This window comes from Pyrus communis, chromosome 13 (assembly GCF_963583255.1).
Source record: "Pyrus communis chromosome 13, drPyrComm1.1, whole genome shotgun sequence".
Classification (NCBI taxonomy): Eukaryota; Viridiplantae; Streptophyta; class Magnoliopsida; order Rosales; family Rosaceae; genus Pyrus; species Pyrus communis.
Window position 1 is genome coordinate 2,418,564 of NC_084815.1, and position 16,258 is coordinate 2,434,821.

A 16,258-nucleotide genomic window follows, 5' to 3' on the forward strand; every position below is an offset into this window, starting at 1 on the left:
ACCCATTATCCAGGTGATGGTGATGATCAGTAAAATTCATGTAACTGAGGTTGAGGTTGCTGAAAAATTCAAATCTGATGATGGACGACTGAAAATTATTGTCTTGCCATGCTTTCTCGAGTGTGACACATGCTTTTGGGGTCATTGGCCGTAAACAAGGACTCTGTTTTCTTCTGAGTAATTCATGAGCCATTTGTTGCTTGTCCAAGAATACAAGAATTTGGTTTCCAAAAATTGATAAAATTAAACATGACCTACGTACCCGTTGACAAAGAATTATAGTTTTGCCCTACCCTTGACATGTTGTGCAGACCTAAATTTGTAAGTTGGGGGAAAACATCGATAATAAAAACCCCTTTCTTCCTTGCCATTGCCTCCGGTCGGTCTGTCTTTCTAAAATCTTGACAATAATATGTTTGTTTCACTCATACCTTCAGTACTTGATGAAACTATACTGGGAGTATTTCTACGCCATTGCAAATCCACGAACCAAATGATATGTTGCTTGCCAGGAAAGTAAGATCAGGATCGCCAGAACTTCTAGTAAGTCATCATGCAATCCCTAGTGTAAATACTATAAATGGATCGAGACATGAAACTCGCCATACATTATTTGAAAACACTTGTCATTTTGATCAAATCAAGCAATTAAGTGAATCGCATTAAGCAAAAACTTTGTCAACTTGTCATTACTATTCAAATTCTAGAAGTAGAGTGACTAAGACATCCAAAACAAGAGCTTAATTAGCTAGCTACATGGGATTAATCAGAAAATTAAACAAGAAAATTAGGAGAGTATGGGTTCTCTCTCTCTTTCTTCTCTCTCTCTAGTACTAAAACAAAAACAAAAACAAAAGCACTGGGGTTTGCTGTCACCCATCTATTCAAAGTCTAGTCGCACCCACTCAACTGACTTCCCCACCCACCGTGCACCCACCCATTTTCCATCACCACCACCATATCTGATAGACTGGTACCCTCCTTCCCCTTCCATTATTATTTTATCAAAAATCTTCAGGCAGAATCTCAACAGTGATGCCAAATACCAAACATATCAGATTCCTCCAAGCAAATTTCCCATTTTCCATGGAAGGAGAAACAAGGATGACGTCACCTCCCCCGCTACTTTTCCTAAATATACCCCACCAGCTACTCTCTCTCCCCCCCTTACCTGCAGCACCTTCCTTCTGGTTCCCCCTCACCCCTTCTTCCTGCATTGCCCCGGACATGACCTGAAAATCTGGGATTTTTTCGAATATTGTATTCGAAAAATGGGGGATTTTTTCCCAAGTGGGGGACTGGATATTAAAATGGGGGATTTTTTCCCAAGTGAGCTGTGGGAGGTTAAAAATAAAAATTATATATATATTTGGAAGTCAATAAATCGAAAGCGGACGTCACATCGGAAGATCTCTATCCTCGGCGATTTCTCGTTGGTTTGATATCTCGGGAGAAAGTAGTGAATTCCTGTTCCACAACACACAAATATCAATCAATTGCATTTGTGAAAATCGGTGCTCCCTCATCTTTATGATGGAGCGAAAGCAAAATTGAGTTAAATCACATAATATAAATCAATAATAAGAAGCTCGTTAGTTATCAAAATTAAATATCGAATTCATTTATAAATACCGTTGAACTGTAGTGCTAACGACAAACTCATTACTTTCTATAACTTCATTTTTCATTTGTTTTTGGGTTCTGAAAACCACCGATATCCCATGCATTGACGCTAGTTTTTCTGGTCCTACAAGAAGCCTACTGCTGCCTGCTATAGCTTCAACGTCAAAACCATCAAATATTTGAGCGGCTTAAAATTAAATATTGCCAGTCAAGATCGGTGCATTCTCTGATCTGAAATGTTTGGTACAAGTTTATAATATCTCACACTATTAATTTCGACTACAAATTATGTAACATGGCAACAGTAGGAGTATTTGAAAAAAATAATTGAATGCTCAACCCTAAGGAAATTGATCATACGAAAAAATAACGAAAAACCTAAACCCTAGAGAAATAAGAGAAACTTTAGTAGAACCGTCTTCTTAGAGTAGATTTACAGAGAGTCTAGACCACTTACAGAGTAAAGACCAACATGAAGTTAAATAATAACAAAATATAAGAGTAGCTATGTTCTGTGAAAGAGGCATGGATAACGTGGTTGGAGTGTTATTTTTCGGTTTTTTCTCTAGGGAAATATATCACTCAAAAAAAAAAAAAAAAAAACCACTAGAAGTATGAGAGAAGCTTCGGTATTGGGTATTCTACTAAGGTAGCTATCACACCGAATAGGACCAACCTGAAATTAAGTCAATTGTGACAAAAGCGCAGAAGTATGGACAACGCAAAAGTAACGTACGTGATCCAAGTGTTCCTACCAATGTTTTTCTCATAGGAAATTTGTAAAATTAAAGATCGTATATCAGCTAGCAAATGGTCCACAGGAGACCGCTTTCACAAGGAGTCGGTGCCTAAAAATATCCCACACAGGGCATAACAGCTATTTTGTGTATGTGGCTAACTTAGAGGAAAAATGGAAAACCATGAATGCTTTGAACACACCAGTCCAGTCCACAAAAGCTGCCCTCATGCTTTGCAACCGTGTCGAATTTTTATTCTTTTAGTTTTTAAGTTACGATGGTCTCAAATTGGTACTTTAGTCTTTGAGATTGAAAATTGATAAAAATGATTCTTGAGTTTGCACACTGTCAATTATTTTGGTATTTCTGTCAAAATCTACGTTAAATGAAAAAGTAAGTGGAGGTGTTGATTGGATGAATACTATCAATTTAATAGAGGTTTTTCACGGAAGACCAAAATAATTGACAGGGTCTCTAGAACCACTTCTATCAATTTTCAATCTCAAGAACCAAAATGAGGAGTTATACTAACCTTAAGTACTATTTTAGCTAAAAAGCTTTTTTCATATATATATATATATATATATATATATATATATAAAAGCAAATAAACTCAAAAGCCAAAACTGACCTTAATTGGGCAAAAGTTGGGTTGGGACCAACCTTTGTTTTGGTTCAATTGTAGGTTTAAAAGTTGTCACTTTTTACAAAAATAATAGTCTAAACATGTTTTAACTTCTCACCCACATTGATATTAATTGTCACATATATGCGTTAATAATTTTGAATCGTTGATTGATAGTGAATGCATTATGTTATGTGAATGACTTACTAATCATACCAATTAAATTAATCGTTTCGTTGGGGAGAAAGGAGATAACATGTTTTACTAATTTTTTTTCTAGACTCAACACAGATACTATTATTTGCTCTTAAAATAATCTGTCTCATGAGAGGAAACAAAATGAGCTTTTTAAAAAGAACATGCCACCGCAAAATATGCTCTCACAATACACTACCCATATAATTATATAAAAAGATCATCAGGACAATGATAGTTTAGGGGGTTTACGTACCCTGTGTTGGTCAGCATAATTATAAGCAGCAGGAGCGTACAATGGTTGCTGGCCGTGAGTCGGACCCTGGCTCGACATCGACAAACTCGATGATGAGCCATCTGGGGTCGATGGTTCCGACTCGTGGTGCTCAGCTGCCTGCTGCTGGCACTCCAAGTTCACCCCAAATAGCCTCAGTACCTTCGAGTTCCCAACCGATGTCGTCTGGTTCATATTCTGAACATCAGACCCTGCAACAATAACAGTTATTAAACACATGCATGAAATTAAACACATACCCCCAATTTCTTACCGTAATTTTACAAAGGACCAGTGTACTTGGTTATTTATTTGGGCCACATGTCTTTAACAAAAGAACAATGCTAAACATGAGCATTTTGTACCGTCTCAACTGAACATCTAATTTAGTATATCGATTCATACAACTTACTTGGAAATATAATCTAAACCCGAGAGCACATTCTTCCCAAGTAATAGGAAGGTGATTTTCACGCACTTTCACGTGCGTGTAAACAAGAATTAAAAACGTTTATATTTATGTTTTTACGAAATTAAAAGAGTGGGAAGCAGTAAGAGATAGGGTTTTTTATTTTTTTGGTAAAAAAAAAAAATACAATTAAGAGGATATACATCACCTGCTGCATGTAGACAGTCAGGTGGGTATGGCGCCACACTATGACGATGCTGGTGCGCAGGATAAGACGAGCCGTGATGCGGTGCAGAATACAACATCCTGGTCCAACCTCCGCCACCACCACTGCTGCTCTCAACCCCTCCTCTGCTAACCTGAGCACCGCTATCGTGCGCCGGGACCGCGTTGCGGCGTCTCCAGCCGATGAAAAGTCGATCCGTGTGGGCCCGGAGCCGCTCGAACAAAACGACGTCGCCTGCGTCGAGGCGCTTCTCCTTGACGTACCGGCTCCAGCCCTTGGTGAGGACGTAGCTTTGGCTGCTGTTCCAGTAGGAGTAGCGGAACCGCCACGACTTCCCGGACTCGTCCTCGAAACTGAGCAGGAGGCCCGAGTCTCCGCCGCCGAGCGGGAAGTACTTCTCCGCGTGCTGCTTGGGAATCACGAGGCGGTTGAGCTTGCCGACGTCGCTGGGGGTCAAGGGCTTCTCGAACATGGGTTCTTTCTCGTCGTAGGAGTCGATGCGGGGATGCGGCGGCGGGGGCTGGAGTTGGTCTGATTCGTTGGGATCGATGGCGTCGTGGTGGTTGAGGTTGAAATTGAAGGTGGTGGTAGGGGTGTGGAAATGGGTGGGGGGGTCTTGGGAGTTGAGCTGCAAGGGTTGGAAATTGTGATAAGGGTGGCTGCCACCATCTTGATAAAATGGGTGGATGATATGGGTTCTGCTGTGGGGGTGTCCTGAGGAGTCATCTTGTTGGTGGGGGTTAGAATTAGCACTGGAGGTGTTCCACCACTGGGTTTCTGAGAGGTCCGATGAGAAGTGGTTTATGGACATTTCCACAGAGAGAGAGAGAGAGAGAGAGAGAGAGAGAGAGAGAGAGAGAGAGAGATGGAGAAAATTGAGAAATGGGGTTCTGGTTTTGGGGACGAATAATGGGATGGGGAAGGCGAGCTAGCTAGGTAGAGATGTAGAGCGATAGGGGTAAAGGGGTACGTGTGTGTGTGTGTGTGGGTGGGTGGTGGTGAGACGGAAGGGGGAGGGAATAGGCGTGCAGATTATGGGGCTGATGAGAACTATTTGACGGAAGGTAGCTACCCCAAAGATATTGACAAGAATGTTAGAGAGAGAGAGAGAGAGAGAGAGAGAGTGGGAAAATGTAAGTACGAGAGTACTACTTTAAGGTTTTGCGTGAGGGAAAAACTCAATCATTATTTTCAGTGTAAATTCCCATATTCTACTACTACTTTCTTTGTGTTTTTTGTTGGGATTTTGGGTGAAAAGAATTTTTAATTGAATATTGCTTTTGTTGTGAAAAAGATGTAAGAGATATGCAAGTCCCTTATTCAAACCGACAAAATTTGATGATTAGTAATACACTTATTATTTAATTGTATTTTTACTTGTATCATCTATTTAATATAGGTAGAACTTGTCTGCGCATGTGGTTTTCATTTTTATTAGAAATATGGTACAAATAAATAGGAAGAATAACATTTTTGAAAACGTACAATAATGAAGCCTAACTGTATATTATTCAAACACACAAAACTAACCATACTCTCGTTAATATAGATGGTTTCATGTATAAAATGAGGCATATAACTATTACAGCATAATAACCATGTAATTAGTTTTGTGTGTTTAAACAGTGTATAAAGATAAATTAATAAAAGGAGACTGGTGTTTTCTGAATTGGGCACAGCATGTATGTGGATGAATCTCTTGAGCAAGAAAGAGAGAGGGTCTTGTGGTTTAAACTATTTGTTTGGAAACACCCCATGTTATTGCTACATTGCCAAGCAAATCAAATTGTAACACCTCCGACGTAATAATTAGCCACCTGGTTCTTCATCAATTCCATGCAACGGCCAAGCCGGCCTAGCCTAGCACTTGGTTTTCTAGACCATATCTATGGGGCACTTGAGATTAGTTTTTTTCCTTTTTTTGGGTTTGAGATATTTTTCCCCCTTCCATATGTCTCAAGCCCGTTTACTAATACGTAATTAAAATAAGAAGAATTAAATTGGAGAGGAATTAGAAGAAGATGAGTCATAATTGATTCATGTTGACGTTGTTTATTAAAACCTTATGGAAACGATTAAAATTAGTATAGATTCTATATAAACTGTTTACTAATTCACCTGAATTTTTGGTTAAATTTTATATGCTATTTAATAGAGCAAAATAATGTTAAGCACACTGGAATTTAATTATTTTATTTTATTTTAATTATTGTTATTAATATTGTTAAATGTCATATTAAAATGGGTACCAGTTGGTGGTATTGGGTTAATGCAAAGGGCAATTTTGGGATTTTAGAAACGAGGAGGAAAAATTCACTCTGATTCACCAAAAACCCATAATTAAATTCCCACCTAAATGTAGGGAATTCAATTCCTCCAAAATTTACATGAGGCTCACCAACCTTTTGAATTACCCAATATTTAATATACATTGAAGTATCCTGTAATCAAATTTCAACTCCCGACTGATTATCTTTACAGAAACGTGCCATAACTAGAAGAATTCACTCGTAAACCTATGAACCCAATTGAACAAAACAAGTTAGTTTGTCTTTTCTCTCTCCAAATTACTTATACAAGAAGTTTGATTTACAATACTTACTACAATTCTCAGTCGTTCCTGTATGCATAACGCACTGAGTATTATTTGTAATGACAATCGTCATTACAATTGGGTTGGATATTGGACAACACCAATGCTATATAATGGTAGTATTGCAAAATTTTCTAGTGCTAGCTCGTGAATTGATGTTTGGATACAACATGGACGGAACCAATGAAGGCTTATTGGGGGTAGATACCTCTACTCAAGTAATTCGTTTGTTAAGTTGCAACCTAGAGTTATATAATATACACGTGTTATCTTAAAAGAAAATATATGTATCTAATATCCAACATACTTTGATACTACTTATACTCCATATCAAATATTCTATGAGCAAAATTGCTCTGACTCTGTCATTCAAACTGAAAACTCCTCTCCCGCCTATCATGTAATAATATTTTTCTTATCACTTTTCCACTTTCCACTACTATACTGAAATTTTTGTAATATTGAATTGTGATACATCATCATTTGAAAGCATCCCTATTATCATATTGAGTATATGTCATACTATAATAAAGTTTTCTTGGTTGATTGGGATGCCCCCACTAAAAGAAATTTGTCTCTCCATCTCAGGATACAACATATATGAGAGATATATTTGTTTTCAAGTGCATAATGAACAATTCCGATTTCGAAGGTTTATTTAACCCGTAGCAGTCCTGAATAGATGTTAACCGTTGATGTATGTGTAATTCACATTTATCAGCTATTGACAATTAATCATCTGTAAATTAAACAAGTGACAACCGAGATTTGAATCAGTAGGCATTGAGCAAGAAGGATGTTTCAATGGGGAAAAGGAAATGTAGCTGCACAGAAGAATAGTAATATCACGTGCAGGACAGCATTATTGGTGTTTGGCCATTCCGGCCTGGATTTAAACGGGGATTGGAGGAGGTGGAATGCATAAATCCACAGATCCCTCCCCTTTCCAATAAGCATGCAGGAGAGAGATAGAGAGGGGTGGATGGGATGGGATAAGATTTGTCCAATTGGGAGAATAATACAATAAAATACAAACAGAAATACAAATAGGCTTTGTTTTTGGGACATTGTATAGTCGTGTTTTAATCGTTTCCTCACACTGCTAGTCCCTTCTCTTTCTCTCTCTAACAAAACACTAACTGGGGTCTCAGTCTTCTGTCTCTCTGGGTGTCTTATTATTTTATTTTATTTAATATTTTATTTTCTTATATATTATCTTTAATTTCTCGTTGGGATTTTATGTCTTTTTCCTCCCCATGAGTTTCAGACAAATCCCACCTCAATTTCCAGGTAGATTCACAAACACCCAATTTCATATCATATCCCCCCAACTAAAAGGTCGGATTGGATTGGATTGGATTATTGTTACCACTTGGTTTTAATTTGATAGTTTTAAGTAGTGAGTAGAACATGTGGGAAACACATTATCATAGGTTTTTGTTGTTGGCTTTGTGTGTGCTCGTGTCCTTTACCTTACTACTATTCTATCATGATATGTACCATGCCATGCGTCTCTCAATCATATATTGATGGGACAAGTCATGGATTTTAATAATTCATGGTAAAACTTAAATGAAAATTATTGTACATTACTGAAACACATCAGGTATAATTAAAGTGGTGGATATGTGACACTACTTTTTTCATGCAACTTTTAACACACATTCAACAATCCGAACTGTCTATGTTTTAGGTCTTCTCTCAAAGATCATGTCTGCCAAAGTCATCTAATCTGAAATTATATGACCCTTGGATTAAGGGTATAGGGTTTCTTTGTAGAATTGGCGTCCATGTTTTTACTACAAATGAATGTCTTAGTAGCCTTGAATTTGTCTAATTTTTTGCAAATAATAATCTATAAACGGTGTTCTAAAAGATAGACTATTTGAATTGTTAAAGTATATTATGGAGTGAGCCCCACAATATCGTAAAATTATGTAAGAAAAGGTTGTGACATGGATCTGCCCCCATAATTAATAGTGTTTGTTTGATCAACTTTGATACAAATCGAGACTTTATTGCAACTAGTGATTTAAGTTAACAAATTAGTCATGGGATTTTAATAATTCATGGTTAAAGGTCATGAAAAAGTATCATATGTTACTAAAACATTGGACCTGTAATTAACTAGTGTTCGTGTGATCAAATTTTTTTTTTCATGTCATTAGAGGATTATGCATCTAAATGATGAGATAAATTGAAAATTTAATTATTGATATTGCGCATAGTTAATTAAGTTGGAAAATTAGTTGTTTTATAACATTGATTGAGAGTTCATATTTGTGCAAAGAGTAAAAAACATGAGGACTTCAAAAATGGAATCCGCACAAAAATGATCAAGAAAGAGTTACGGATTTCATGACAAGTTCAAGGCATCGCATGATTTGAGAACTGGTTCGAGTAATGTGAGGCCTAGATTGAAGTTAGAAAGGCTGATCATTTTTCATATCCAAGGAAGAGTCTCATAAGATCAATCAGTTGTCTACGCAGTACAATTGATTGCTTACGCAGTACCGGTCAAACGATGGAAGGCCAAGAACCGCTTAACAAGGGAAAGCTCAAAACTTTGAACGTAAGAAAAAAGATAAGGCTAGAGAGTCTAAATTTTTAAATTTGAATTTGCAAATAAATGGTATGGTTGTTTATGATTGGATTATTACCTAAGCATTAATTAACGTGTTTATTTCCTATCAATGACACATCATTTGGTTTGTAAATTTAGTTTAAAATTTTGATCTCCTTAGTATTATCTGAAAGAAAAAAAAAAGAATATTCAAAATAAACATAATTACCCTCCCCCCCCCCCCCAATGGTAGAGGATCCAAGACTCCGAATTCCCAAAATTAGGTAAGGATATCTGCAACCGAAGGCTGGCCAAAGTGTTTGTTTTAACCCTCTGGCCCTTTAAGAAATTAATATTTTAAATAAAAGTGCAGGGTCATATTTCTTACTATCTCTAACCGATGGTCAAAGGGTCATAGGGCTCGTTTTAGCCGTGTTACAAAAAATCATCTCCAACTGAGGGCCAAAAGGATAAACATAATTTATTATTTAAAAACTGCAACATAAATTCAAATCCAACGACTAAGTGACGTAAGCATGATGTCAGTTAGCCGTTGGATTTGATTTTTTTTTTGGGCTATAAATAGGGTGGATATTAGGCTATAATTCTCACACCTTTGAATTCAATCTATTTCAATTCAAGTTTGCAATGAATTCCAACTTTGGATCCTCTTCGAATTCCAACTGGGGGTCCTCATCCAATTCCAAATTAGAAGAAAAATGGGCGCAGATGAGACGAGAAGATGAGGAGTCTGATGAAGAAGATGAAGCATGACGCAACACACAATATGTGGTAGTCATGGTTATGGCCATGGTGTGTCAGCCAACTAAGGAACAACCTCAATGGGGTGACTCTGTTGCTGGTCACTCTTACAAACCACGAAACAAAGCGATGACGTATGCCAATCTGATGAACAACTACTTAAACCCCAACTCGGTGTACACAGAAGAGGATTTCAGACATCACTTTCGGATGAGGCTTCCTGTCTTCAAGCGTTTACTTCGTGATGTCCAGCAAGTTAATTCATACTTTCGACAGAAGCGAGACCAAGTAGGCCGCCCTGGTTTCTCACCTCATCATAAGGTTATTGTTGCACTCCGAATGATGGCTTATGGCTTCCCAGCTGATTCGATGGATGAAACTCATCGTATGTCTGAGTCTACATGCCTTGATACTCTTGCTGAATTCTGTGACACAATTGTTCAACTTTACAAAGACAAGTACCTCCATGAGCTAAATCAAGAAGATATGGATCGGCTCATTCACAAAGCTGAAGATTGTGGGTTTCTAAGCATGATAGGGTGATAGGGTCATTAGACTGCATGCATTGGGATTGGAAAAAATGTCCCACCGGATAGCAATAAAGATTTAGCGGAAGGTTGAGAAAGCCAATTGTTGTGTTAAAGGCAGTTGCCTCGTATGACACATGGATCTAGCATGCTTTCTTTGGAGTCCCTGGATCCCAAAATGACATTACAGTTCTTGGGCGTTCAGCCTTCTTCAATAGCCTGACAGAAGCTAAAGCACCTCAACTTGACTACTACATCAACGGCCGTCAGTACAAAAAAAGGTCTTACTTGGCAAATGGCATCTACCCAAAGTGGGTGACACTTGTCTAAGTAATTCCAAACTATGTGAATGACGCTAAAATGTTGTTTACCTTACACCAAGAAGCATATCGGAAAGATGTTGAGAGAGCTTTCAGTATTCTACAAGCACGGTGGAAGATCATCAGCAAACCGGCAAGAAGGTGGGGTCGAGAAAATTTGGACTCCATCATGATGTCTTGCATCATATTACACAACATGATTGTTGATGATGAGGGAGATATGTATATTGATAGAGAGTTTGATAACGACCAAGACAATCCAAATAGCTCAAGAATGGCTCGTGCAAAAATATATGATAGGCTAATTTGCCTTTCAATCTAAGAATTGGTAATATCTCTTTAAATAAGTACATGAGGCGCTATAGAATGATACGTTCTCGTGCCACAAATAAGTACCTAGAACAGGATCTTGTTGCACATCTTTGGACCAAAAGAAGCATGGAGTAGGTGTTTAAGTTTTATGTTGTTAAATATTTTTAAAAATGTTGTTTAAGTTTCATGTTGTTAAATGTTTTATTTTTATGTTGTTTAATGTTATTTAATGTTGTTTAATATTGTTTAATGTTGTTTCATGTTACTTAATGTTATGTAATGTTTAATGGTTTAGGAAGTTATAGGGGAAAAAAAAGAATTTTTACAATTTTTAAAACAAATTTTGTTAAAAAAAAAATAATAATAATGTCTAGCTGATGTCAGCTAGTTATTGTTGGTTTTCAAATTCTGGCCCAGCCCCAGGCTGTCTGGCTGGCTCCTTTGGGCTGGCCCTTTGGCCTGTTTTTGTCCAGTGGGGCCCACGAGCCATTTGGCCTGGCCCTCGGTTAAAGACGATTTTCGGGCTATTTTCGGCCATCTAACCCTTTGGATCATTCGGTTGGAGATGTCGATTAAGTACTACATCTACACTCGAAAATAAGATTAGTAAAAAAACATCTATACACTACTAGTCTATTACAAAATATTAAACGTGCAAGGATATGCAAAATGAAAGAGTTTTTGTTTTCAAGGTTGTGAAGCCTTTCTCAAAAGTTTAAACCTCGCGAATGGAACTCAAAGCTTGCATGTTATTCCTTTTACAAAATCCTCAATTTTCATCGATCATCATGAGGAAATTGTATTGGAACTTTGGCTTGATCTATTGCCTTCAAGAGTTATGTTGATGATGTTTTCAGTAACACGTCAGAACTCTCTTCTACATGAACTAAGTATAGAAAAACCAAACATTAAAAACCATTCAAATTATGAGAAGTTTACCAAAATAATTATGAAAAGAAATAAAACAATAGTTTTTGAAGAAAACACAAAATACCCAAAAATACAAAATTCATACCTTTAGCATGTGCTTGCCTGTGTGTGGTTTTCTTGTGGCTGTTGGGGTCGAGTTAAGTGAACGGAGGAGGAAGTGAGAAAGATGTGGATTAAAGAGACGGCGCGAGAGAGTCTAGAATAGAGATAAGAGTGAATCAGAGTTAAGAGAAAGATAGCCTCCAACCTAATGCACAATGGACGGTTGAGATTAAATTTCAGCCGATCCAACGATCACCAATTTTTAAAATTTAATTTAATATGTATATATAATTATTATAGTTTTTAGGGGTATAAAATTGTTAAATTAATATATATAATTATTATAGTTTTTTGGGGTATAAAATTGTTAAATTAATATATATAATTATTATAGTATTTTTTTTAGGGTTATAAAATTATAAAATTAATATTTTGCTTCTCGTGTATTGTGTTACCCACATGTATACCTAAACCAACCTGTTATCTTAACAGGTGCTTATCGGGTTACCCAATAACAACCCGATTCGTTATCATGTCGACTTGAACACCTGTTAATTTCGTGTCGTGTCGTGTCGGGTTATCGGGTCGTGTCAGGAATTGCCAGACCTATCTATGGGAAATAAAAAGTAAAACCCATATGAAAAAGAAGTAAATGAATTTTTTGGGTAAAAACCCAGATGCAGAAAGCAATAAATGAACGTTGCTGTGAAAATTTTGAGGAAAATCGAGTTGAAAATGAAGGGAAATTTAGAACTCGTGAAGGAAATGAACCCCAGACGAACCCCAAACGTCGATTCGACAAGCTCCGACACAGAGCTACTTTGCCAGCGAGTTTTGCCGGTGTACTGGGGGAAGAGCTCGGCGAGGAGGTTCTCATCAGAGATGGAGACGCAGTGGGGAAGGAAATGGTTGCGGGTGATGGGGGAAGGGGTAGGAGGGTGGGCACATGTAAGGATTCTGAGGAAAATGAAGGGGATTTGTTTTTTTTTTTTAATTTTTTTAATTTTTTAATTTTTATAACTTTTCTTTAAATAATTATTTTTTTGAATTTTTAATTTCCACTTGGACCCCTTAATGACACGTGGCGCTCATTCACTGTCCACATGGGCGTCACGTCATCAATTAACGGGAAACTTAACAGTCAAACTAATGGATGTATGAGACTGTCCCAAAATTAACACTTTAGGTATGACTTTGGAACGAAAAAAAATTTCATGTACCAAATGTTGAAAACCACGAAACTTGAGGGTAGTAAATTGAGATTTACCCTAAATGAAAAAAAAAAGCAAAGAAGAAAAAATGGTCAAGTGAGAAAGGCGCTTACGTAAAGGAACTACCCTTAAATGACGGTGATGTTTATCACTTTACTTATTGTCGTTAAATGATGTAAATTGAATGTAAATTTCGACATTTGTATAATAAATAAACACAAATTTCAAATTTAAACTTAAGTATATAGATGTCGAAATTTTGACTATCTTGCAAGTATACACCTGTTACGTAAAGGTAGAAACTTACCTGAAATCTTTTTAATAAGTATCTCTCAAAGATTATGTTTGGCCAGGTGCTGGAATCCTTGAACATAAAGAAACCTATACAGTGGGCGAGGTTCTGCCATGTAATGCATAATTCATCTGCAAACATATTTAATATTTCTGAAAATTAATATTCTGGAAAATCATTTATTAATATCCATATTTTAATAATAATAAAAAAGTTTATCTTGTTCAAAGAGACCAGGTAACAAACAAGAGGGGCCTTCGATATATATGGAGAAACCCTTAATATTTTTTCATTTCTGGGAAATTTTCAATTCCCAAGTAAAAAGACGTACACCACCTGGTTCTTGTAAGAGCAATCCGTGAGACTTTGAGCCTCCTTCCTCGTTCGCCACCCCAACTAAAGTCCAGGCCACTCTTTTTCGCATTGATTTCTGCCCAGTTTCAGAGATAAAAGGCTGTTTTTGGATCACTACTAATTATATCGATGTTCTTCTTAATTTACATAATATCTACATCATATATACGACAAGTGTGAAATTATAAAGCATTGCATCTCCTCCTATTGGACCAATAACTACATTCACATCCATCGTAATTGTAAATTAGATATGATTTCTACAATTCAAATTTGTATTTCCTACTATAAATGCAGGTCCAGCCTTGAGAGTAGTCGGATAAGGCGACCACTTAAGGCCTCCGATTTTTTGGGGCTTCAAAATTTTTTAATATATCTATAGGAATTACTATTGTCATTCCAAAAATCTCAATTAGCACTCCAAAGTTTCTATAATTAGAAAGAAAAATACATTTGTGAAGAGTATGGAATAAGACTTTTGAAGAATTTTCTATATCTATTTGTATTATAAATACTATGATAGTCAGATAGATGACATGCTGGCGCAGTGGAACTGGTGTAGTGGTTGCTTCATGTTCTCGGTTCGAAACTCGAAGTAGGTCGTATTAACTAAAAAGGTCACACTACAGCCCCGAAGACTCCCATCAAACATCCAAATACAAATAGAAAACCTAATCTAAAAGGATTTTTTTTGTTTTTTTATTTTTGGCCTCTCAACGGTAATATATAAGTACTGTTTGTGTATATTTTTTATATTAGTTTTTAATAGTATTTGATGTAGAAATATATTTTTTAATGTATTTGCAAATTTTTTTTTCTACACATTAATGTATAGAGCATCGGGCGTTAGTACGCTCTAGGATCCCAATTCGAAAGCTTGCCTAGGGCCCTTAAATTTTTAAGGTCGGCCCTGTATAAATGTTCTTATCTTAAAAAAAAACAATTTGGATGCTCTAAGTTGGTGATTTTGCTTGACTATGGGGCAGAATGAAATTCCTTATAACCTCTTTGGGTCCGGAAAATATGGATAAGTATGGCTTACTACCAGTTGTCCTTTTTATTTAAAAAAAAACAAAAAAAAAACAAAAAATAAAAGAAGAAGAAAAGAAAAAAAATCAATTATTCATCATATATTGTACTTCTTAGACCAACTCCAATGGTTGGGCTAAAAGCTAAATTTTTTAGCCTAGAAACAGCTTTTCAGCTCCAACCATTTTGGACTAAAATTTTAGCCCATAATCATTAAAGAATGAGCTTAGGCTATTTTTTTTCTTAAATTAATTTTTTTAAAATAAATATGTAGACTATTGTAAATTAATTTTATGAACATTTTAATCTAAAAATATTTAAATTCCGATAAATATTGAAAAAATCACTAAATATTTGAACAAATACATAGGTATTTATAGAGTTTTTGGGTGAATTTTGAGTTAAATAATTTTTTTTAAATTATTTTAGCTGTTGGATTTTAATTTGGGCCGTTAGATCTTTTTTTTTTACCGTTAGATTTGATTATATTTGATCTCAACCTTTAGATTCAATAATAGATAAATATAAAATAAAAAAAAATTTTGAATCTAGGCTGTTGGATTAACCAACGCCCTGATGATTACAGCTGTTAGATCGAAAGAGCCGTTGGAGCTTTGGGGAATGTGGCCGAGAGGCCCACATGGGTGGGTCCTAGCCGGTCGGAAGGAACGTGCGTTAAGCGAGTCCACAGGCTGGGTTTGGAGCTCAAACGCTGAAAACCACTCTCTTTGGTGGGGCCTACTTCGATTTTGGGCTAAATTTTGGGCGGTTTCTGGCCTTACTTCCCCTTTTAGTATCTAGCCCATATTTTCCCATTGGGTTGGAGTGAGTGTGGGAGGAAATTTTGGGGTGAAATTTATCATTTAGCCCACCATTGGAGGTGGTCTTAGTCAATTTCAACTCTGGAATTTTCTAGCATGTTTCGACATGTTTTACTCTGTATTTTTAACTGTTAGGTTTTTTTGTCAATAATATAATAATCAAGATCTAATTATTAAAGGGGTGTGATATTCACACACCTCATTTTACTTTTTACACACTCTTCTAATTTTCGGTCGTCAGATCAGATAAATTGAAAAAAATCAACGGATAAAAATTAACAACGGATGTGTAAAAAGTAAAAAGAGATGTGTGAATAGCATATTTCTTGTTAAAACTCTTAAAATATGCTAAAGAACACCGTGACATTTTCGCTCAGTTTTCTTTTGTTTTCTTGTGAAAAATATTTTAAAGA

At 36.3% G+C, this 16,258-nt stretch overlaps 2 protein-coding genes across 2 annotated transcripts; one reads left to right on the forward strand and one right to left on the reverse strand.

Annotated features, from left to right (window-relative positions):
- Positions 1–1,004: 1,004 nt before the first annotated feature.
- Positions 1,005–5,084, reverse strand: LOC137713367 (B3 domain-containing transcription factor NGA2-like). Its single transcript, XM_068452656.1, has 3 exons — positions 4,072–5,084; positions 3,437–3,666; positions 1,005–1,232 (listed from the first exon to the last, which is right to left on the reverse strand). Exons 1-3 carry the CDS (start codon positions 4,898–4,900, stop codon positions 1,005–1,007), a joined length of 1,287 nt encoding a protein of 428 aa, XP_068308757.1. The 5' UTR covers positions 4,901–5,084.
- Positions 5,085–10,043: 4,959 nt separating this feature from the next.
- LOC137713369 (uncharacterized) lies at positions 10,044–10,550 on the forward strand. The gene has a single exon (XM_068452657.1). It carries the CDS (start codon positions 10,044–10,046, stop codon positions 10,548–10,550), a length of 507 nt encoding a protein of 168 aa, XP_068308758.1.
- The last annotated feature ends 5,708 nt before the right edge of the window (positions 10,551–16,258 follow it).